Source organism: Melospiza melodia, chromosome 15 (genome assembly GCF_035770615.1).
Source record: "Melospiza melodia melodia isolate bMelMel2 chromosome 15, bMelMel2.pri, whole genome shotgun sequence".
Lineage (NCBI taxonomy): Eukaryota > Metazoa > Chordata > Aves > Passeriformes > Passerellidae > Melospiza > Melospiza melodia.
Genome location: NC_086208.1, coordinates 20,713,212 through 20,736,066, shown reverse-complemented (window position 1 = coordinate 20,736,066; position 22,855 = coordinate 20,713,212). Strand labels below are relative to the sequence as shown.

Below are 22,855 nucleotides of genomic sequence, written 5' to 3'. Positions count from 1 at the left end.
GTTGCACATTATTAACTGAAATTAAAAACTACAAAATAACAATAGAAAAACAGTGACAGTTGAAAAAGACCAATCAAACAACTCTAATAATGCTTCTGATGTATGCTCATTAGCAGACGGGTCTTGCAAACAGCTATAAATTGCCATAAATAGAGTACAGAAGTGCCCAAAGTTACATTGCACATGGGCCATCACATCAAACAGATCAGAAATTCAAACTTTTCTATATTTTTTACTTCAGTATGAAATTAGGTGCTAGCCAATTATTATCTTCCTGTCTTCTAACATTTAAAAAAAACCACTTTGCTTCTAGATTCCATATCTGTTGCTCGGTTAAAGGGCTAGCAAGCCTCTAACAATGCTAATCAGCACGTTGTTAACCACATGATTTTACTTGTCTTTATGTTGTAGAAGAAAAAATAAATACAAACTACAGTGTTTGAATGCAATACTATACTGTAATAATATAACATGATTACAGGGAAGAGGAGAGGAGTCACCAGCTGCTGCTCTTCAGCTGCCTCTCACCCTGCCTTGGCTACCATCACCTTTACAACATCCACCTTTCCAGCTTCTGAGCGCAACACAGAGTACACCAGCTACCTTCCTGGGCTCTTAGGTCCTCCTCTTCTCCTTAGAGATATAATTTTCAATCTGACATTCTCTCACCATGAAGAAAGATTATTAGCCCTCTCACAGCTCAGAGGGACTGTAATCAATAGTACAAGAAAAAGCCACAGTATCTAATTCAGATGCTATGTCTCAGTTACACTACTGGCAAAGAACTCAAATATAGAAAATCTCAGATCAAGGGCATTAATTTCAAACACACTGATCTCTTATAGTTCTTGTTTAATTGCTTCTGCTAAATAAACTCCTTACCAACAAAGCAGCCAAAAGCCCTCTTCTAGACTGCACTAGTAGCAATAAACAAAACTCGAAGGGCAATTTACAAAATAACCTCTCAGGAAGGAAAAAAAATTCCTGGAAGTAGACAGTGAACTCAAGCCTTTTCTCTCCCTTGTATATCTTAATTATTAAACTCAGAAGTCTGCTCCCCTCCTGGAGCAGATTTAATCTTTAACTCTTATGTTAAGTGATATGGCCTTCTCTATAGGAATCAGGAACTCCCACTCACATATACATGAATAGCCCATATGCCACTAAGCAAACATGAGTTATGGGTTGGATAAGGGTTGAGGCTCTCCACTCAGACCTTCCACTTGAAAAATATGTGCTCCTACTGCCAAGGTGGATACAAGGAAGGCTGTACACCACCACTTGCATTTGGAGCAGCACAGCTGTTTCTTCATTCTTTACAAAACATACTGGCTACCACTAGGCATTATTTGAAACATCTCAATGCTCACCCTGAGACAAGAGTGAACGCTTCTTTTTTCTGACAATGTGCGGCAAAAATCAAATGCCCAGCTGCTCAATCTCATCAACATCAAGACAACACTCAGAAGCAGAGACAAGATCACTAAGAACTTCGGAGTCAAAGCTGATTTATTTAAAGAGTAAGTACCCACGATTAAGCAAGAGCTAGACGAAAATATTAAAGCTGTTACTGTGAAATGTATTTTTGCCTGAGGTGGTTTTTGGGTTTTTTGCAGACCTGAGCATGGAATTCAAGTGAGAATCAGCACCTCCTCTAGCATTTACTCCAAGGTTGAACGCAGGAAGAACCCACAAGTGAAGGATCTGGGGCTCCTTCAAGCTTGGACAGTTACTACAGTGCAACTCATCTCTTCCTGTTTGCCCCGCATTTGCTGGTAGACTTTGGATTCAAAGGGAAGGAGTTATTTTGAAACACAGTCAGATCTTGCTTACTACTTCAAACTTCATTCAAGTCGGTATGGAAGGAAAATTGTCTACTAGTAACTAAGCAGTCTCTGCGAATTTACAACAGTGATAACTCTCATAAAGTGCCTAAAGGACTACAGCATAAACTGCGTGCTCCCTGTCCCTTCAAAAATATACTATAAATTCGTAGTAAAAGTCCTGGAATTCAATCCTTTATATTCTGCCAGTAGAACTGAGTTTGAACTTGTACAAATTCAGTACTTCCTCCTCAGTAAAGTCACTACAGCTGAACATGCCTGCCGTGCTAACACAGATTTACACAAAATTCAGCACCCAGACAGGGAAAATAAGAATAAGAATAAAAGTTATTTCAATATTTTAAACAAAAATCAGAAAAAATCTAATTCAGCAGGATTGAGTAAAGGGTAACACTCAGGAAAACACAACAGACCATATAAATAAAAGATGAGAAACAAATGTCAGCAGCACAACTTCAAGGTGACAACTCAGCAAAACTCTACTATACCATAACATCAAGAAAAAGCAGATACCATGCAATAATGTATGATACTACCAAATCCATTGGAGTATACAAAATAATCATTGCACTTTTTCTAAGTATGCCCACTAAGGCCCTGTTGGAAAAGTTTTCTCTCTTTTGGCAGTGAACTTCCAGAAAGGCACTGAGTGCCGAGAAAGCAGTCTGAGCAACCCAGGGAAAAGTACTACAGATCTATTAAATATATGGATGCATGGAGAAACATGCAAGAATTGAGGTCTCAGTGTGCAAGGAATATACACTGTTACAATTTAAATTTGTAAAAGGTTTCAGTTAAGAGGAAGGGAATAACTGGTTTTCATGTGCACTGCTAAGCCAGGAAGCAATAGTGCACCAGACATATACAAGTTAGACAACGGGACACGATGCCTTTGGCTTTAGAATTAAGAGTTAGACAGGGTTAAGGGATAAAGGGCTTTTTATCTCAGTATCTAATAAGGATTTTTATGGTGCAATAATTCACCAAGGTGGAATAGACCAAAATGTACACACACAGTAGATCACGTATACAGTATTACGGACTTTGTAAATTAGTATATTTAAAAATTATACTCCACTGAGAGGTTTAAATGAACAGTGTGACATTTTCTTATCTCCAAGTATTTTCCCCCAGATGGACTTAATTTTAGTTTACAGGACATGTTTGAGAGGGAGTCTTGGTTTTTCAAGATACCATAAGGTTTTTTGGCCTCCAAGTGCAAGGCCTTCAGGATGTTTGGTCTTCTGGCTTAACAGAATACCAGGACTATGCTAAGACATTAGGCTTAAAGAATTACAAGTATGCATGTTAAGAGTATTGAGAATATATAAGTGATATATAAAAAGAAAAGGTAAAAAATCATCATAGCATCAGGAGAATGCATCCAGTGCTAGGAATAAGAGAACAAACAGCTACAGAGCCCTTGTCATGAAGTCTTTGAGAACCTTAGAAATACACATCAGAGGTCAGTTAGTTTTTTTGGAGAGGAAGGCAGTTTCTTTGATTTTTTTTGATTGGTTGTTCTTTCTAGCAAAACTATATAGCCACTAAGAAACCGAGACAAGAGGTAAGATGCATCCAAATTATTCCCTGTACCAAAGGTCACATCGTCTTTTAGAGCACCAGCAGTTTCAAAATCAATTATTCTCACCTCTTTGCTTCCTCCAGATGACAAAGGTATTCATAGGCTACATTCTGGCGTCGCCTTTCATCCATTTCCTCCGCTGTTAACCTCTCATTATCCAAGACGGCTGAAAATAAACAAAACACAGCCCTCAGATGGTTGAAGATTGAATGTAATGGAACAGGCACATCAAAAATCAGATGCAACCTCTCCCACAGAAACTCATCACAGTTGTTCTCCTTTAATTCAGAAAACTAAGGATCTAATTACTTGTTCTTTACGAGCAACAGAAAACTCTCCATTTCCTTATCCTTGTCACATAAATTTGCCAGATTCCTTCTTCCTGATTTCTCAAATTGACTGCATCCCTCTCACAATTTCTTAGAAACAATCCTTTATTTTCTTATTTTCTTCTAGATTTGCCTTTGTCTTCCTCGAAAGCCCATCAGCGACCACTTGTCTCCTCACCTATCCTCCAATTTTGATAGCAAAAGATTAATGAAGGACAGAAATACGTATTCACATCATATAATCCCTTCTATATCTTTATAGTCCACCTCTAAAACAAGGTGGAAATGCTACTCACACTCCCTATAAGGAAGGGAATCATTCAGATTCCCAACCTGCATGCCATCCTCAGATCATGCTGAAGATCTAGATAGGGGTAATATGCCTGAATCTTCTAGATTCCGTGTGTTCAAAGCCTCGGTGAAAAAGTCTTCTCTTCCCATACTTACATCTAATGTCAAAAAAAGAAGAAAAACCTACAGATTTTAGGTTTTATGAACCAATTTGACAAATAAGAAATATCTCATACTGTTATTCAGCAAAGGTTAGCTTATACCTAAAATAACTTCAACAACAATCTGCACTGCACTTGTGAGACCCCAGCAGGAACACTGCATCCAGGTCTGGTGTCCTCAGCACAAAACCTGCTACAGCACGTCCAGAGAGCAACAAAGATGTTATGGGGGCTGGAACCCCTTTCCCAAAACGGCAGGCTGAGACAGCAGGGTTTGCTCAGCCTGGAGAAGGCTCCAGGGATACTTCACTGTGGCCTTTCAGTACTTAAAAGGAGGCTTATAAAAGGAAGAGGGCGATACTGATGGGACAAGGGGGAACAGTTTTAAACTAGAAGTGGAGAGATTTAGACCAGATGATAGGGAGAAATTCTTGAACCAAGAAAATAGTGAGGCATTGGCACGGGCTGCTCACAGCTGTGGCAACCCCATCCCTAGAAGTGTTAAAAGACCAAGTCCGACTGACTGCCGCCTACAACATCGCCCCTCCACAGCACCACGTTTTCCTCCCCCGTTGATCATTTTTGACGCAGTATCGTAGCACAGGCGAGCCCACGCGTCGGACGCCAAGATGCCCCCTCTCCACAGCAAGCCCACGACAAGGCAGGCGTGGGACAAGGCGAGTCCGACGGGAGCGGCGCTCCGCCCGGCAAATGGGGTGTGGTCGCCAGAATCGGCGGGAAGGCGGAAGGCAGGGCCGCCCCCGCCCCGCCCGCGGCGGACATCTTGGGCGCGGCGCAGGGCTCGCCCGCGGCAGACGACGGCGGCACAGCCGCGGGACGCCCCGTCGCTGCTCATCCCCTGCCTTCCCCCAGCACTCCTCGCCAGCACTCAGGAGGACCGTCGAGCTTTGGCGAGCTCCCGCGCGGCACAGCGCCCATCTCGCGGAAGGCGCAGCTCGCCGGGGCCCGCGAGGAGAGCCGGCGGGGCGCACCGCGCCCGCGGGGCAGTCCCGGGGCCCGGACCCCGCGGCTGCCCCCATGCCTGCGGTGACCAAGCCTCCCGTCCCAGCGCTAGACGGCACGGACAGCTCGGGCGGGGCGTCGCTTGGCGGTCACGCGGATTCCCAGACCCCCGGGGTCCCGGTACTCACAGCCATAGTGGGGCCGAGACACGGCCAGCCCGTCCACGTCCTCCGCCGCCATGGCGCTGCGCTGGGCCGGGGCTAGCGGGAGCAGGGCGCGGCTGTTCCTCTTCCTGTGCTCCGGGTGTGGCGGGGGAGGAGTCGCCCCTCCGCGCTCTCTCTCCCTCTCCCCGCCCCGGCCGCACCCTAGACGCCCCCGCCACCTTCGGCCGCCGCTGGAGAGAAACGACGAGTTGCGCAGTCCCCCTCCGGACGGACCCAACCCCCAGTCTAGCTCGGCCCATCCCGTAAACCTGAAGGACCCGGCTCGGGCGCCTTGTCCCTCCCTCTCACAGGGCCAGCGCCCTGGCCCTGAATCTTCCTGTTAGCCTCATTTCTAACACCCAGCTAAGCTCTCAAACTCCGCCGGCATATGCGGCACAACGCACGTCAACCTGGTCATGACCCACGTCTTACGCTCTCAGCCCTCCCAGCCCAGCCATGAGCGCCCAGCCCATGTGAGCCCCACTGTGTGCGGTGCAGCCTCATCAGCTCAGCCTCCACGGCCCGGCTGCCTCCCACAGGCTGCTTTGCCTAAGCCCTCTTGTCCTGCCAGGTTCCCCAGCTGCATTGCCCTTCACAGTAGCAAAACCTGGCCTCGCTGGAAGCAGCCATGCCTTTCCATATAAACATCTCTACTGACCAAACCGTGGTAGCTCACCTCAGCCATAAGTGGAAGCAGGGTGCCCAAAAATAATAGCAATCTCCAGAAGCACTGCCAGAAGAGAATCATGCCCTGAAAATTTCCTTCCCCTCAGTACATATTACTGTTGCTTTGCCTATTTCTTGTTCAAGGTCAGAGCACTGACAATGCCAGCCACCATGTATCCATTTTAATTAGTTCCATGAATTTCAGTGCCAGGGCATACATTTACTACCTAAGCCCATATTAAGTAATTTAGAAGACCAATAGCCTCTGTTAGGAAAAGCATCACCAGCAGGTAAGGGAGACATCTTTCTGGCTGTGGATTCAGTTTCAGCCTCCCCAGTACAAGGAAGACATGGACATAATAGAACAAGTACAGTCAAATTGATTAAGGGTTTGGAGCATCTGACATATGAGGAGAGCACAAGAGAACATGCCAAGAATCAGTGGGCGATGGACTGAAAAACATAAAAAGTCCCATTTCAACAAAATAAAAAATGTTTGTATTCTGAAGGTGATCCAACACTGGAACGAGTTACCTGGAGAAGTTGTGGAGTCTCTGCCCCTGGAGACAGTTGAAGCCTAACTAGGCATAGTCCTGGACAAACCCACTCGAGTTCACCTGGTATTGAGGAAACAAGGTGGGACTAGAGACTTCTAGAGGTCACTTCCAAACTCAATGATTCCATGAGCCCATCAAAAAGTACATTTACTTACTACATATACTTAGGCAACAAGCAATAGGACAAGAAGACACAGTCTAAAGGTGTGCCAGGGCAGGTTTAGGTTGGACATTATGAAGCATTTCTTCACAGGAAGGGAGATTGGAATGGGCTGCCAAGGAACGTGGTAGAGACATCATCCCTGGAAGTGTTAGAAGAAAGACTGGACATGGCACTTAGTGCCTCAGTCTAGTTGATGAGGTGGTGTTCGATCATTGGTTGGACTCAACAATCTTAGAGAACCTAATTGATTAAAGAAAGACATAATTCAATGGTTACAGAAATAACTACATCGGGGAATGCCAGACATAAATTACAAAACAAAAGGTTTCATAATACAGTTAGGGTTCTATTTATTAACATTTGCATTACTTCACATGTGGCCACTTGGAAGTTATGCAATGAGAAGACATTCAAAATAATGTTTATATGTAGACTGTGGAATGCAGAATTTATTTTGTTCCCCCTAAAAATCTCGTAACATTTTTTGCACAGTGCCACAATCCTCCCTCAAAAACATCTTATTCTGATAAGAAAAATAAAACACAATTATTACATATCATCAAAGAACCTTTCTGAACCTCTTCAAGGTTGTAGTCAACGGTACCTCTAACAGCTCTCCTGATTTAAGATTTCTGGTGTTTGCTATTGACTCTGCAAAATGTTTTTATTAGGAGCTGTGTATTTATGTCTAATTTATTGCCTTTTCTGTTCCTTGTTTTTTTTCCCTTAATATTGAATGAGCACTAGTCAGATGGCTCTGCAAGTATTATAGAGATACCAATTTTTCTCTCATTTCAAACTCTGAGCAACCAATTCTGTAAAAAAATCTTTTAAGTTTTTGGTCTTAGTGACTAATCACTAGGCTTCCCAGAGGAAACCAAAATCCTTTAAATAAACTACTGTTATCTGTTCTTTTGCAGGGGTTTCCGGACCAAATGTTTACTGTGATATTTATGTCAAGGATGCATAACAAATGTCTAGCCCAACCCCCCAGTCTTTATTATGACGCTAGAAGGTTTGTCAACAGAAAGACGATCGTTTTATTATACTCATACATGATAAACAATAATGTTGGGGCTCCCAATTCACACATAAAGCTGTACAGCTAAAGATAGTACATGCCCATATTCTTGCTACATTTCAGACCTTATTGTGGCAAGCTGAACCAAACAGAACTTAGATGACCCTTAAGACTAAGCAATCATCATTTCTTCTAAATGAAGAAGAGTAAAAATGCACATTGCAAAAAACACTGTCCAAAATTGGGGGGGAAATGAAAAAGAGGCTGCTAAAAAATACTTTATTTATTAACTTCATAGTTTTCAAACTAGACCGTTTTGAAGACTACCGGGCATACGACAGGAAGTGAAGGAAAGCAAGATATAATAAAGAGAGAAAGGTAAAACTGGCATTGATAAAACACTGACAGATAACCTGCGAAACCGATAAAGAAACCTACTGAGGCATACCGAAACCAAGTCTACATAGAAGGTTGCGCGTTTGCTGTTGTCCTGAATCGGGACCTCTCAAACAGGCACTTGCCATCACAGCCACTCACGTTACTGCACCGTCCTCCTGCCGCGAGCCAAAGCCAACGCGCCTCTGGAGCGGCCGGGCGGGAGCGGCGCCACGGCACCCCCCGCGCGACACCGCTCACGGCGACACCGCTCACGGCGCCCCCTCCTCAGGGCACCCCTCTCGGCCCCGCTCACGGCGCCCCCTCCTCAGGGCACCCCTCTCGGCCCCGCTCACGGCGCCCCCTCCTCAGGGCACCCCTCTCGGCACCGCTCACGGCGCCCCCTCCTCAGGGCACCCCTCTCGGCACCGCTCACGGCGACACCTCCTCAGGGCACCCCTCTCGGCACCGCTCACGGCGACACCTCCTCAGGGCACCCCTCTCGGCCCCGCTCACGGCGCCCCCTCCTCAGGGCACCCCTCTCGGCCCCGCTCACGGTGCCCCCTCCTCAGGGCACCCCTCTCGGCACCGCTCACGGTGCCCCCTCCTCAGGGCACCCCTCTCGGCACCGCTCACGGTGCCCCCTCCTCAGGGCACCCCTCTCGGCACCGCTCACGGCGACACCGCTCACGGCGCCCCCTCCTCAGGGCGCCCCTCCCGCCGCGCTCCGCCGTTCCGCCCTCCCCGCCGTCTCCTCGGCGCCCCCCGCCCGCCGTTCCCGGCGGCCCCCGCGCTGCTCCCGGCAGCCCGCGCGGCCCGGCGCGGCAGGATGATCCACGAGCTGCTGCTGGCCCTGAGCGGGTACCCAGGGGCGGCCTTCACCTGGAGCAAGCGCGGCGGCCTCCAGGTGTGGCATGGCCCCGGGAAAAGCCCACCCCCCGGGCAAAGCCCACCCTGGCTCCCGACCCGCGTGGTCCCTGGCCCCCACCCTGCGCGGCCCGTCCGTCCGTCACCGCTGTTTTCCCTTCCAGGTGTCTCAAGAGCTGCCGTTTCTGCATCCCAGCGAGACCAGCGTCCTTAACCGGCTCTGCCGCCTCGGCACCGACTACATCCGCTTCGCCGAATTCGTGGAGCAGTACACGGGACACGTACAGCAGCAGGTGGGGGCGCCGGGCCGAGGTATTTCCCGGGAAGAGCGCGGCAGGTGCTAGTAAGACCAAGCTGCCCAGGACACAGGAGTGGCCCGTGGCCCATACGCGCGCTCGCACCGAGCAGAGCTCCAGAAAGCTCTCTGCGATGCTTGTAAGGGAGGGTAGAGAGCAATGAAAAATGAATCAAATGTAAAATCTTATTCTTGGGGACGTCTTGTAATAATTTCTGACCACAGTGGACTGGCCAGTGTTTGTCAGTTGAGCAGAATGCTCATGACTATCTCCTCAGGATTTGCGAAGACCCTTGAGATGCAAGAGGCATACCTAAGTGAAAAGAAGCACTGATACCAGTGGCTCCCAGCACTTTCATATGTCCACAAAAGAGCTAAATATAAGTCTGCTCAAGTAACTCTAATTGTGACGAGGTTCTATATGTTTTTCTGATCACTTTGTGGTGAGCTAAGCTACATTTCAAGATGTTCTGAGCACTGACTACTGCTGTGATACTGCACAGATACTACGTTACTCTTCAGAGTTGTGTGAGGATGCTGATGCAGATTTTATTGTTTGGTTTCAGGATCACCATCCATCTCAGCAAAACCAGAGTGGATTGCATGGCATTTATTTGAGAGCCTTCTGTACAGGTCTTGATTCAGTGCTGCAGCCTTATCGACAGGCACTACTTGATCTAGAACAAGAGGTAAAGGAGAGAGATACAGAACAAGAGGTTGTAGTGCTGCTGACAGATTGTGGAAACTTGTCATTTCTGCAATTAATATATGAGTAGTAGTTTCTAAAATTAAACAAGGTATTTTCCTTTCCACGTTAGGGATGCCCTTCTGTGAGAATTATTCCTGTGAGATGCCATTGTAAATTACTTTTCATCCTATTTTGTCCCCTCTTCCTTCAGTTCAGTAAAGGCTCCATCTTTGTCTGCTGTCTCAGACTATTGTGGTTTCTGTTTTCAGTTTTAGAGGTTTTGATTAATCTCTGCTAGACTAGTAGCTGTCATACCTTGGGTAGTGTCACCATCCAGTGGTTGTGATAATTAATCTTCTTTAATTGCTTTATCTTTATAGTTTCTGGCTGACCCACATCTTTCCATCTCACATGTTAATTACTCCTTGGACCAGGTATGTCATGTTATTAAAGAGGTAGTGTTCTTTGCTTGCTTGTATCGCTCATTGAGTCTATCTAATAAGAAAGTGGGTGGATAAACGAGGCTTATTCCATCATGTCATGCCATTTCTATCTAATGCCTCTACATCTGTAGTTCCTTAATCATGCTCAGAGGATCACCTGCACTTCAACACAAAGCTAAGGTCCTCTACCTTGACCCTCACACATTGCTGCTCACTGACTGTGTTTAGCCTGAACTACTGCTGGAATATAGTAACTTTGTGCATCTTGGCCCAGTGAAGGAAAGACATACTTCCTGGAGAGTTGCATGTCATGTTTCTAATTTGTGAGGAAACACAAATAATAGTTTTATTAAATTATTGTGTTCAGTTGCTGTCCAACTCTCTTCCTTACATAACAACCTAAAGCAATATTTCACTTCTTGTTCTGCAGTTTCAGTTACTCTTCCCCTCTGTGATGGTCATGGTGGAACAGATCAAAACTCAGAAGGTACAGTAAAATTGCAGCTAATTTCTCTTAACAGATTTTCTCTTTAACTGACAAAGTAATTTCTGCCCCCATTGCAGACTTCTAATACTAGAAAATAATGTAGTTCCAGTAAGGATGCCCTGTTACTAGTTCTGCTGTAACTATTGAGACTATTTTACAAATTCATTTACACTGTATTTTAATTTTTCCCTTATCCCATAGTCTTTGATGTGCTGAATTTTATAGGACAGTATGCTCAGTAGGTTGGAATTTTTCTCTTCTGAGACTGTTTTTTCTGGCTGTTGCCTGAAATAAAAAAGGCAGAGGCTAATGTTTTAAGAATCCAGAGATGCTTACATTTTTTTAAGGGAAAGTATTGAGAGAAACTTGAGTGTAAAGCCACACATAGAAGGCCTTTTTCATCACTACATGCAGCATGTTACACCTTTCTTTCTGCAAGACTGTGAAGGCATTTTTTTGTTAACTGAAAGTGCATTGTTTAAATGTATAAAAAGGTCAATACATATCCAAATAACAGACCTAGTGTAACCTTTTCTTTCTCCAGATTCATGGGTGCCAGATATTGGAGACAGTCCACAAACATAGCTGTGGGGGGTTGCCTCCTGTTCGCAGTGCTCTTGAAAAGTATGTAGATCCAGTAAAGCTATTACTTCATTCTTCTGGAGTTAGTGTCAAAGTGTTTCTTACTTGTTGAAACAGTACATGCAAAACAGCCTTGGTATAAAAGTAGGAATATCATGCAGGAGAAAACTGTCACCATCCTCATTATTTATCTAAAGCGGGCTTCTGGTGAGAATTAAAGCTAAGGGCTTAGGAAACTTCAGACCCAGGTTTTTCTTCTTTTTTGTGCATATCACTGATCTCTGATCTTTGATCCTTCAAAATTATAAATGTGACTCTGTGAATGTTCTGATATTTGTATGTCCTTGTGGAGAAAGTCAAACCACTTAAAATGTCCTTTGAGTAGAAACAGCAACCACTGCAGACTTATACCTCTGGTATACCAGCAGATTTCCATGGAGAAGCCACATATTCAGAGGATATGTTAGCTTAGTTTTGCACCTTCTAGTTTTGTCCACCCTTGTTTAAAAAAAAAATATATAAATATAAAATACCACATTAGGCATTTAGTACTTTCCATACTCCTTAGCCAACCAACTGGACTTTCTGGAACAACATACAATGAGGTTTTGATTATTGTGTGCAAAGGCCTGACTGACTGTTTCACATGACCTCAGGATTCTGGCTGTGTGTCATGGAGTCATGTATAAGCAGCTCTCTGCCTGGATGCTGCATGGATTACTACTAGACCAACATGAAGAGTTCTTTATCAAACAAGGCCCCTCTTCTGGAAATGTCCCTAGCCAACCTGAAGAAGATGACGATGACTTAGGAATTGGGGGGCTTACAGGAAAACAGCTACGAGAACTGCAGGACCTGGTAAGATCTATGAGTCATAACTTGGCATCTTTGGTTCTTAGTGAACTAAAGATGTGTATTGTATTCTACTTTGGTTCGAGCTATGCTAGACTATACTGAAACCTTCTAGGATGGTAAAGTGAAATAATACTGTGATAGGTTGCTGCCAGGCCTAAGGGGCAGAGACCTATTGTTTGGCACAGCTGGATAACTCCACAGCAGAAAGCCCTATGGATGGAATAGACGCTAATGTCAAGTAGTGGGAACTGCTGCATGCCCACTGCTCTTGACTGACTGGTTCCTCATTCCTTATGGTCATCACTGTGATCTGTTTAGCATAGGCAATGGTGATAGTGTGAATAATTCAAGAAACAGGGTGTGGGGAAGGTGGCTGTTGATTTGATTTGCACACTTTGTATGGGCACCTGGGTCAGGTGCCTTTCTTGTACAACCATTAGTTGTGCAAATGTTACATAACAGGTTAATGCTACTGACATTACTGGTAGAAAATGTGTTATGTGAGAGTCAAGGGACTGCTAAGCAAGGGAGCAACCTGCCAGCACACTGGTGAAATGTGGTAACACTTCCTGTAGATGCTATACCATTAGAGTGCCCTTTTGCAAAGTACCTTTCTCAATGGAGTAGTCTTCCACACTGAGCATTTGAATAGTGTCTGAATAGAGAATGGTCTGGAGCAAGTTCAACTCTAAATTTACCCTCTAGTTTATGGTGAGAAAACATTTCATGGGCACTTATGGAGTTAGTGTGGTACATGCAGCTTTGCTGTGACTACACAGAAACTGTGTTGCATACTAATTAGGTGCCCTGTGCCAACAGTCTCTGCTGAAAATGGACTACACCCAGAGAAAAACTGGGAAAAACTTTAAAAGGCATTTAGTGGAAAAATCTGTTACTTCACTATATTGGATAAAGAAAGTGAAAATTCTTCAGTCTTCTAGGTCCATGGTGGAAATTGCAGACTAAGCAACTTCTTTCTTCAGTATTATCGACTAACAGCATTGGCAATTCTTCAAAGAGTAAAATAGGAACTCTTGAGTTTTAGTGGAATAGATTGATGAAATACTTGGGTATTGCCTCATCTAAAAGTGTTGCTAGAATCTTAAGAATTGCCAACCTGTTAACATCAGTATACAAATTATTACTGAATTCTCCTATTGGAATGAAGAATTTTGTAGATGGCAAACATTCTCAAAACCGTGGGTGATTTTTTTCTGGATTACGGACCACTGAAACTAATTCTGCAGTAACAAGAAAGCCAGATGAGATTATTAATATTGCATTCATGAAGGAAGATCTTGCCTCCATACCTGGAGTTTCTTATTAACATTCAGAAAAAAAATTAATAACTTACTGTATTGTTCTAAGACAACTTTCACAGGAACTGAGAAAATTGCCTTATCTTTGCTAGTAAGCCTTTGGATCTTTATCCTATTTGCTCACTAGTGGAAGTGTTTATATTATATTTGGCCTGTATCACAAGAGTTCTAACAGTGTTGAAACATAGGAATGGGTGTAGGGGAGGATTATTTTTGGTAATGCCAGTTAACATTTTTATGGCAGCAAAGGACTGATGTAATGTATTTGCAATAACACTCCTTTTTCTTATGTATCATAACCCTTCAATACAGCCAATTTGTTGCTCTTCCACAAAGTTTTAACTTTTTTTTCCCCCTTCTGCTGCACTCTGATGGAACCAATATCTCCAGGGAGATCTGCTAGCATACCAGAAGTATAAGGAAGATTACTGGCTTAGTTAAATGATACAAATCAGTTCTGCTACCTTTCTGCTTACTTCCAAAGCTCTTAAATGCCCCCCTCACACACATTCCCCTTTATACACCTTTTCTGTCTGGTTTCCTGACACTGTTTTGCACTTGATTTTTGTTTTCCCTGGTGTCTCTGGCAGCGCTTGATTGAGGAGGAGAACATGTTAGCTCCATCTCTAAAGCAGTTTTCTTTGAGAGTAGAAATGCTGCCTTCATACATTCCTGTACGGGTTGCTGAGAAGATCCTCTTTGTGGGAGAATCTGTTCAGATGTTTGAGAATCAGAATGTTAACCTGACCAGAAAAGGTAAGGAACATCTTTCTTGCAACCTTTGCTCAGTTATGAGTGACTGACATGTAGTTTCCAAAATGCCACATTAATTAATTCCTCAACAGTCACTGACTATTGGCCATTATTCTTCAGACTGTATGGATAGTTGTGCCAGGACAGAGCAGTAGTCCCAGTGTTCTGCTTCTGATTGATTCCAAGGGAGAGGTGTAAAAACAGGACGAGTAGATTAACACTTTCCAAACATAGTCTCCAAGTTTCCAGCAGCAAGTTACTATGTGGTTTGCTCTGCATAAAGCAATTGCAAAGGCCTTGTTTTCTTTTCAGTTTGCATCCCTCTCCCTAAAGACTGCAAACTGACACAAAGGCACATCTTGCTCTATATATATTGCAGAATGGTGTCATGGGATTAACTTGCATCCACAAACATGAGAGATTCACTTGCAAGGTAGTCCCAAAGTTGCTATGAAAGACAAATTATATGGAGCCATAAAGACAGCAAGGGAGAGAAATTTCTAGGTGATAGTTCACTTTGAGAGCTTGAAAAGTTTACATTGAAGGTGGTTTGTGAAATATATTTCTACGCCAGTGGGGGAGGACTGCTGTGGTGGCACTACCTTGAGCATGCCTATGCAAAAGTACTTCAGTTACTTGAGTGACATTACAGAGAACAAAGGACCAATTCAGGTGGACTGTTTTGTTGCAGTAGCAGAAGCAGAGGGGGGGAAAAATTTGTCTTCTAGCTCAGTTGGTTAAAAAAACACAAAGTCCCCAAGTTCAGGCAGTAGGATAGATTTGAAAGAGGCAGGGGTAAGGGAAGACCCAAACCAGCTGGTTAATGTTGCAGAAAAGTTTGTGGGTTTGAAGATCTAGCTCAGTCCTCGAAAAAGGGCTTTTAGCAGCAACCATTTATGTAGAAAATATTTGGGGGTTTTACTGATACCACAGCACTGCCGAGGCAAGTAAATATACTGCAACTGTACATGCAATAGTAATGTTATACCTTTGTACTTGTACTTTAAAGCCTCCTCTTCACATTCCTTGCCAGACCTGAAACTGCTTCCTGGAGAGCCTTTCTGTTCCTCTGTTCTGTCTGCACATCTCCAAATGGCATCCATTTTTACTCTCTGAAATTCTTCTCATTGCTGCACAGGCTCCATCCTAAAAAACCAGGAGGACACTTTTGCAGCAGAGCTACATCGACTCAAGCAGCAACCACTTTTTAGTTTGGTGGACTTTGAATCAGTGGTTGACTGGATACGGAGCACTGTTGCTGAGGTGAGCATCCTAGGAAGGGTAACTACTCTGCAGGCTGAGAAGCTCTTTTGTTAAGGACTTGGAAGAAGAGGGCTCGTCAGTGCCAGTGATTGAACAAACATTTCAGTGGTGCAGCTGTTCTAACTGGTCTCAGAACTTCTAGTCACAAATGGTCATTAACAAATACTATGCTCTTTCATGAGGGAAAGAAGGGAGTTATGGTGTTTTTTTTAATTTTAATTAAAATTGAAAATTATTTCAGAAAATTATTGAAATTATTTCAGAACTTTTCATTTACTTTCAGCATAATAGATGGCATCTTGCTGGGCACATGTTTTGGCAATTTTTAATCTTTTTTTCACTTGGGGCAGGGAGGAGAACCTAAGAAAAGGGGGAGGTTGGAGAATCAAGAACAAAGCTGGAGTAGAACTGGTTTCATAGAAATTTGCATTCTTTTGCCACAGGTCTTCAGGTTTCTTAGGCAGAGTTTTTGTCAATATATATCAAGAATTTTAACTGGTAGCATGAGCTGCTACACAGGACTCTGACTGTGTTCTATTGTAGTTTATACAGTATTTTGTATAGGTGCTCTTTTTGTATGCATCGCAAGTGTTTTAAGACAGCAGCTACTCTTCTCTCTGAATGGCCAAGATAATTCTGAGGGGAGATTTCTGTTGTTTCATTTGATTTTTGTATTTTCACTAGCATCTTTGGAAACTGATGGTGGAGGAATCGGATCTACTAGGACAACTGAAGGTAATGCAACTGCTACTTTATTTTTGCTAAAGCAGCTGTTTCTTCTCTTCTTTGTTTCTTTCTATTAAATACTTTGCTGCCTTACACTCTGGGCTTTCTTCATTTAGGTAGAGCTGTTTTCACTTTCCAGTCTCAAGATTGGCCAGGTTCTATCACTGTATGCTCAAAGACAGAGTTAGAGGGATGTGTACTTTGCATCTTGAAATAAACAAATGCAGCATAGACTTTTTGGTCAATGAATGAAATTGAGAGCTGTGTTTAGAAACAGCACTTGTCCAAATAATAAAAATGGGTGCAATCAGCTAGGATGCTTAAAATTTCTGCTCAGTTTTTAGTATGTTAGGTACAACAAACTTATCTCCACAGATTATAAAAGACTTTTACCTTTTGGGAAGAGGTGAGCTGTTTCAGGCTTTCATAGACACCGCACAGCACATGTTAAAGACACCACCTACAGCTGTAACGGAACATGGTGAGTGTTGCTTATTTGCTAACCAACTGGCCTCATTGTGGTATAACAGGAAACTGGTAAGCCATGTCCAGTACAGAAGAGTTCTATCTTAACTCTCTAGTTTTGAAACTACAGCACTTGTGAATGAGAATGTCTCAGAAAGTGAGTGAAAACAATCTCTCAGAAACCTTCTGATGGCAGGTATTTGAAACTGTAATTAAAAGAAAAGAGTGTCAATAGTGCATCAATTTTGTCTTTTAGGACCAAGAGTAAATAATTAATGGGTGCAAAATTAGCACTAGCTGCATCATGTTGTGCTGATACATTTTCTCTTGTTGTCAGATGTCAACATTGCATTTCAGCTGTCTGCTCATAAGGTACTGTTAGATGATGACAACCTTCTTCCTCTTCTTCACTTAACCATTGAGTATCATGGAAAGGAACATAAAGGTATCTACTTGCATTTTTAGATGTAAATTAAGAGGGCAGATGGTGACCTTGTTCTTAAATTGATTACTTACCCTTCTCTCAAGTTAAAGAAATACTAATTTTTACCCTTTACTGCCCTATGTGATGGCCTAGACTACTTTGGCTCCTCTTAATTATTTTCTTCCTCTTTTCCTTGCCATGGTTGCACTGACTGAGAAGATGACATAATTCAGCACCTTATTTGTTTTTAGATACTTCTCAGACTCGTGAAGGGCCTTCTCGGGAATTATCTCCACGTGAAGCCCCCACATCTGGATGGGCGGCTCTGGGCCTTTCTTACAAAGTTCAGTGGCCACTGCACATTCTTTTTACTCCCGCTGTTCTCGAGAAGTAAGTACTAGGTGTGGTCTTTCTATATTCATCTGTATGTTCCCTGATGTGAGGCATTCACTAGTGTGTTGGGGGATTTTATTCTCTATGGAGAAAAAGACAGAGCAATTGCTCCCTGAACCTTAAAATGGTTCGTTCCATTTACCCATATTGAAAGTACTTGTAATGACAGTAAGACCTGCAAGATGCTGACAGATCTGCACTGATTTACAAACAGCACTACTTTGACAGTGTTTTCATTGACAGCTCCCCTCCTGACTAACTTCATATTTTTTAGGTCACTAATCAGTACAAGCAGAAATCTTGCTCTGCAAGATGTGCCATGGGGCACATGGGCCATGACCTGACTGGCCCTAACTATTGGCAGTCACCGACTGTTTCTTTTTCCAGTCTTGCATTGTTACATTCTCCAATAACTCCAGTAACACTGAACTCCAGTACTCCAGTAACTCCATTTTCCAGTAACAGAGGAAGATTTTAGTCTTAAACAACTTTGTACTTTTTGATTGTAGGTACAACGTTGTGTTCAAATACCTGCTGAGTGTGCGACGAGTTCAGGCTGAGCTGCAGCACTGCTGGGCTCTCCAGATGCAACGTAAACACCTAAAATCTAATAGAACAGATGCCATCAAGTGGCGTCTGAGGGATCACATGGCTTTCCTTGTGGACAATCTTCAGTATTATCTGCAGGTCAGTATAACAGAGAAAGAAAAATTGTATCAGTTAATCAGAAACTGGCAGAAATGCATGGAGGGAGCACTGAAGACCTATCTCGGGTTTCTGATTCCTTGTACCTTAAGGAAATCAGGATTTCCTTTGCAAGTCTAGAGCTTCCTCCAGACTACTGCTCCAATTACGAAGTTTTTGGATTTGTGAATCAGTGAAATGGAGGAGTTCTTTAGTAGCTCTCTAATGCTACTAAATGTTTGTGAGAAACCACTCATCTCTGAACGACTATCATTAAGATACCATCCTGGTTCCTTCTCTGGCCTCTAAGTAAACTCTACTTTGAGTGAAGTTTTGGGCTTTTTTATTTGGTTTTTAAATAACTGAGAGGGAGCCTGGATTTCTAAATTCTCCACAGTAATGTGGCTGAGCTTTTGTACTGCAGCCTTTGCCCTAAGATTCCAAATAGTATCTCCCAGTATAAAATTCAGAAATTACTACAATCAAATGCCTTTGTCTACATGCTAGCTATATACCTTTCCTTAGTTAAAGAAAATTACAATTCCCCTTTCTACTTAGATATTACTTAGGCATCAAAAATTGTTGCATACCCCACATTATGTACTGCTCTTGTATATAATTCATTGATCAGCCAGAGAGAAGGAGATCCTCAGCCTATAAAATAAAGGTAGCAATAAGGAAAGTAAATTTCTTATTCCAAACTTCTGGCTGGTCTGAAGCACTCCCAGTTCCTCAAACCACTAATGAGGTATCTTCACATACTCATCAGGTCGATGTACTGGAGTCTCAGTTCTCACAGCTTCTGCAGCAGATAAATGCCACAAGAGATTTTGAGAGTATACGATTGGCTCATGATCATTTCCTAAGTAATTTGTTGGCTCAGTCTTTCATCCTTCTAAAACCTGTAAGTAGGTCTTGTTTTCACCTTTTTCTACCAATTATCCAAGTGCCCTAAGAAACACACCTTTTTTAACAGGTATGACAAATCACATCTTTTAAAACAGATCAGTGATAATCTCCTGCAGACTACAATTGTAGGAGTTAGGCAGGTATAAATTATAACTGATAATTGAATTAAGATCGTCTATTTTACAGTTGGTGAGTGTGAATGCTGTATTCCTGGCAATTCTAAGTCAAGCTTATTTCAGTGTTCAGTTAACATTACTAATTTGTATTTTATCACCATGTTTTTATCACAGGCTATTTTATTAAAGAAGAACTAAAGAGCATAGTGCTGGGAACTGTATTCCTGAGGGATTCACAGATATGGGTTAGACTAGGAAAAATTTCATCTTCTACTTAAGAGAAAAGATTAGTTGTGATGTTCCTGAGTGGACTTAGGGTGTTTTTAATTTCATTAAAAAAAAAAAAAAAAGTTAGACGTATTTTTATAAACAGCATCACAAAAACATCTGCAAAGAAGGTTAGTTTCAATGAAACACGTCTCTGTGCTCATCTATGAGGTTATTATAGAATAAAGATGTCAGAATAGTAATTACCCAGTCAGATAACTGATACAATGGAAATTCCTAGTTTAGCAAACAGTGAAAGAACCACAGCTCTTGTTGGTCTTTATCCTGCCTTCTTAATCCCAAAGCTGCAGTGATGACCTGCTGGTTGGATAGAGAAGCCAGTGTTCAACTCCTGTGCCTATCTGGATGGTTAATTGCTGTTTTCCCAGAAAAGTCAGCAAAAGGTTGTGGGAGGGGCAGAGGGGAGATGAAGCATAACATTTAAATCCCTTTTCCATAGAAAACTTTTTTTAAAATGCTGCATCAATATCTTCCTGAATAAAAAGTACAGTATCAGAAACATCTTTGTTAGGAATGCTACAACTTTTCTGCTTTCTCTCTGTGTATGAACTCTGTTTCAACTATTAACTTGTACTTTTTATTCCATGTAGGTTTTCCACTGCTTAAATGAAATTCTGGATCTTTGTCATAGCTTTTGTTCTCTGGTCAGTCAGAATCTGGGTCCCTTAGATGAACGGGGAGCTGCACAACTCAGTATTTTGGTGAAGGTGAATTTGTTTCTGTGGATCTGTTCTCCTCCCGTGCAAACATTTTAACTAAGCAGTTATCTTGGCTTTAAAAGTTCTAGAACAACTGTGAGTGTAAGCCAAGACCTTCTATGTAAGTGCTTGTAATTATTTTACCTAATCAACTTGAGTTGGAAATTCTGTGTGCACAGAGAGGCAGAATGAGGGCAGATACTGGAATAGAAAGGAGGCAGAGGTTGGTACCTCTACCCCTCCTTTTGTATAACTAACATCTAGAAGTTCTTGTGGCTCACAGCTGACCTTATCCTGGACCACAAGCATCACATCTCTTATAGTGATTCTCTTCTTCAGGCTGTTAAAGGACTGGGTAGGCAGAAACAGAGATGAGATGCTTGTTTTCCTTCTCTTCTGAGAAGGCCCAGAACTGACATTTCCAAATTTGTAGGGATTCAGTCGTCAGTCATCACTGCTCTTCAAGATTCTCTCTAGTGTTCGCAATCATCAGATAAACTCCGACTTAGCTCAACTGCTGCTACGCTTGGATTATAACAAATACTACACCCAGGCTGGAGGAACCTTGGGCAGGTAGGAATATCTTGAGGGCTGCTTGTAGCATTATCCTGAGGTACTTGAAGCACAAAGCCATTTTTTATTAATGGCTTATAATTATTTTGACTTACACTAAGTGTTGATAAATACTATGACAGAAAAATAACAATAATAAATCAGCATATGGTAATTTTTGGGTTTCATATGCTTTCTTCCCATTGAGTTTCTTTTGGCAGAAAGTTGAACAAGCTGCTAGCTCATATTGGCCAGAAAATGCTGGTGTGGGTTGGTGAAGGGAATTACTTTCAACATGTAGCTAATATTGTACCTTTCTCTTGCAGTTTTGGAGTTTAAGCACTAAAGGCCTTTGCTTCAGGCTGTGACTAGTGATGCATCAAGCACTGGAGACTGGCGCTCTTGGACAATTGCAGAGTTTGCGCTCAGATTTTTCTTTGTAGCTGGCTTTTGCCTGATGAAATGCTGTTTCACAGGGAATTGGCAGGAATTGCCTCTTATCTGAGGCTGACCAGCAATTACAGAAAGCTATTCTATTTCTTCGAGAAATCAAAAAAATATGCTTTCTGCAGCCCTGCATATACTTATAGGTGCTTCCAGGGAGGCAGTCTGAACCTCTTCAGAAAGTGAAAAACCAGAATTAGATGAGTATGGAGGAATTAATCCTCTTCTAAATTTTGGCTGTATTCAGAATTTCCACTTGTGTAGTAAGCTGATTTACAGTACACAATGTCTTCTAGTCAAACACCACCAGATAAATGAAACAACAGTAGCAATTTTCAATTGAGGTGAAGGGGGAGGGAAAAAGAAATATTTTTTAAGTCTCTTCTCATGCAGTGCACTAGTCTAGTATATGTGCATAGATCATGGAGACACTGTGGGCTTTCTCTATACAGTTTAATAGTTTATGTGCTAAAATTACACTTGCCAAGACAGGAGCCTTGCCCTGTTTGAGTAGAAAGGGCCTTCTGCTGGCAGGAAAATGGTAAGGAGATGCTTACCTGGGATGTTCACCTGTGCTATTCTCATTCCAGACGATTTAGAATGCTACTAGTGACTACCCTACTGAACCAAAATAAAAATATCTTGTCGTGCAATTATATGGAGTATTGTCAATGTCTGCACCCCAGTGCAAAGGGAATAGCATGGCACGGTCTTGTCTGTCACTGAAGAGCATGATCTGGCAGGAACTCTTGCCTGTTACTAAGATTTCCTAGCCTTGCTATAATGAACAGACCCTTGAATGACTAGCAAAAGAGAAGCCTCCAGTCCATCACTAGGGTGTTGTAGCAGGTTTCCCAATTTGAACACAAATGCTGCCAGGAAACCAGCTTTCCCCTCAAAGGGTTGGTATTTGCACACAGCTGCAGCTCACACTGAAGTTACATGTCCTTGGGGGAAAAAATCCTCTCTGCTCACTCAGGAAGACACAGTAACAACAGCCAGCAAGTATAGGACTTGGCACCTTCCACACATTACAATTGTTTATGGTAGGTCTGCGCCTGATGCAAGGTTTAAAAGCCCTTGACCATGGAAAAAGCTAGAAAGCCAGAGAAAGTGTTGAAGGTTGGATGTGGGATTTATAGACCACCACAGTCAACTGTCTGAGCCATGAAATGATAGAGGAAGGAATACACATTGAGAAAAACTTTACACTTTTGAAGCAAGGGACTAAAGATTGTATGAGGATGGAGGGAGGGCTTCAGCCTATAGCACTGTTTGTGTGAAGAGCTTTTGCCTTTATACCAGTTGACCCCTAAGATGTGAATGCAGATGCTCAAAAGCAGATGATTTATCCCATTACCATTTAAAGATACATAGCACTTACATACTCTTTGTACCTCAGTCTCCTAGTAGTTTAGTTGTCCAAGGTTCTTGTGTCTATCTCTA

General features: G+C 42.8%; 2 protein-coding genes and 1 long non-coding RNA gene across 3 annotated transcripts in view; 1 reads left to right on the top strand and 2 right to left on the bottom strand.

Annotated features, from left to right (window-relative positions):
• Positions 1-5,479, bottom strand: part of IQGAP1 (IQ motif containing GTPase activating protein 1) — a 53,883-nt gene extending 48,404 nt beyond the window's left edge. The window contains exons 1-2 of the mRNA XM_063170124.1: positions 5,362-5,479; positions 3,496-3,595 (exon numbers count right to left, since the gene is read on the bottom strand). Coding sequence (XP_063026194.1) covers positions 3,496-3,595; positions 5,362-5,413 — 152 coding nt within the window. The 5' untranslated portion in view covers positions 5,414-5,479. The remainder of the gene's footprint in view (positions 1-3,495; positions 3,596-5,361) is intronic.
• Positions 5,480-6,216: 737 nt separating this feature from the next.
• On the bottom strand, positions 6,217-8,399 carry LOC134425045 (uncharacterized). The gene is made up of 3 exons (XR_010029580.1): positions 8,232-8,399; positions 6,755-7,002; positions 6,217-6,659 (listed from the first exon to the last, which is right to left on the bottom strand). It is a non-coding gene; the product is annotated as an uncharacterized LOC134425045 (long non-coding RNA).
• A 564-nt stretch (positions 8,400-8,963) lies between these two features.
• TUBGCP4 (tubulin gamma complex component 4) lies at positions 8,964-22,062 on the top strand. The gene is made up of 18 exons (XM_063170123.1): positions 8,964-9,065; positions 9,190-9,318; positions 9,887-10,009; positions 10,389-10,442; positions 10,882-10,938; positions 11,483-11,562; positions 12,177-12,378; positions 14,285-14,450; positions 15,586-15,710; positions 16,395-16,445; positions 16,812-16,917; positions 17,239-17,346; positions 17,577-17,715; positions 18,228-18,405; positions 19,172-19,306; positions 20,306-20,422; positions 20,847-20,986; positions 21,292-22,062. The coding sequence occupies exons 1-18, from the start codon at positions 8,988-8,990 to the stop codon at positions 21,302-21,304; spliced, it is 2,001 nt and encodes a 666-aa protein (XP_063026193.1). The 5' UTR covers positions 8,964-8,987; the 3' UTR covers positions 21,305-22,062.
• Positions 22,063-22,855: the final 793 nt, after the last annotated feature.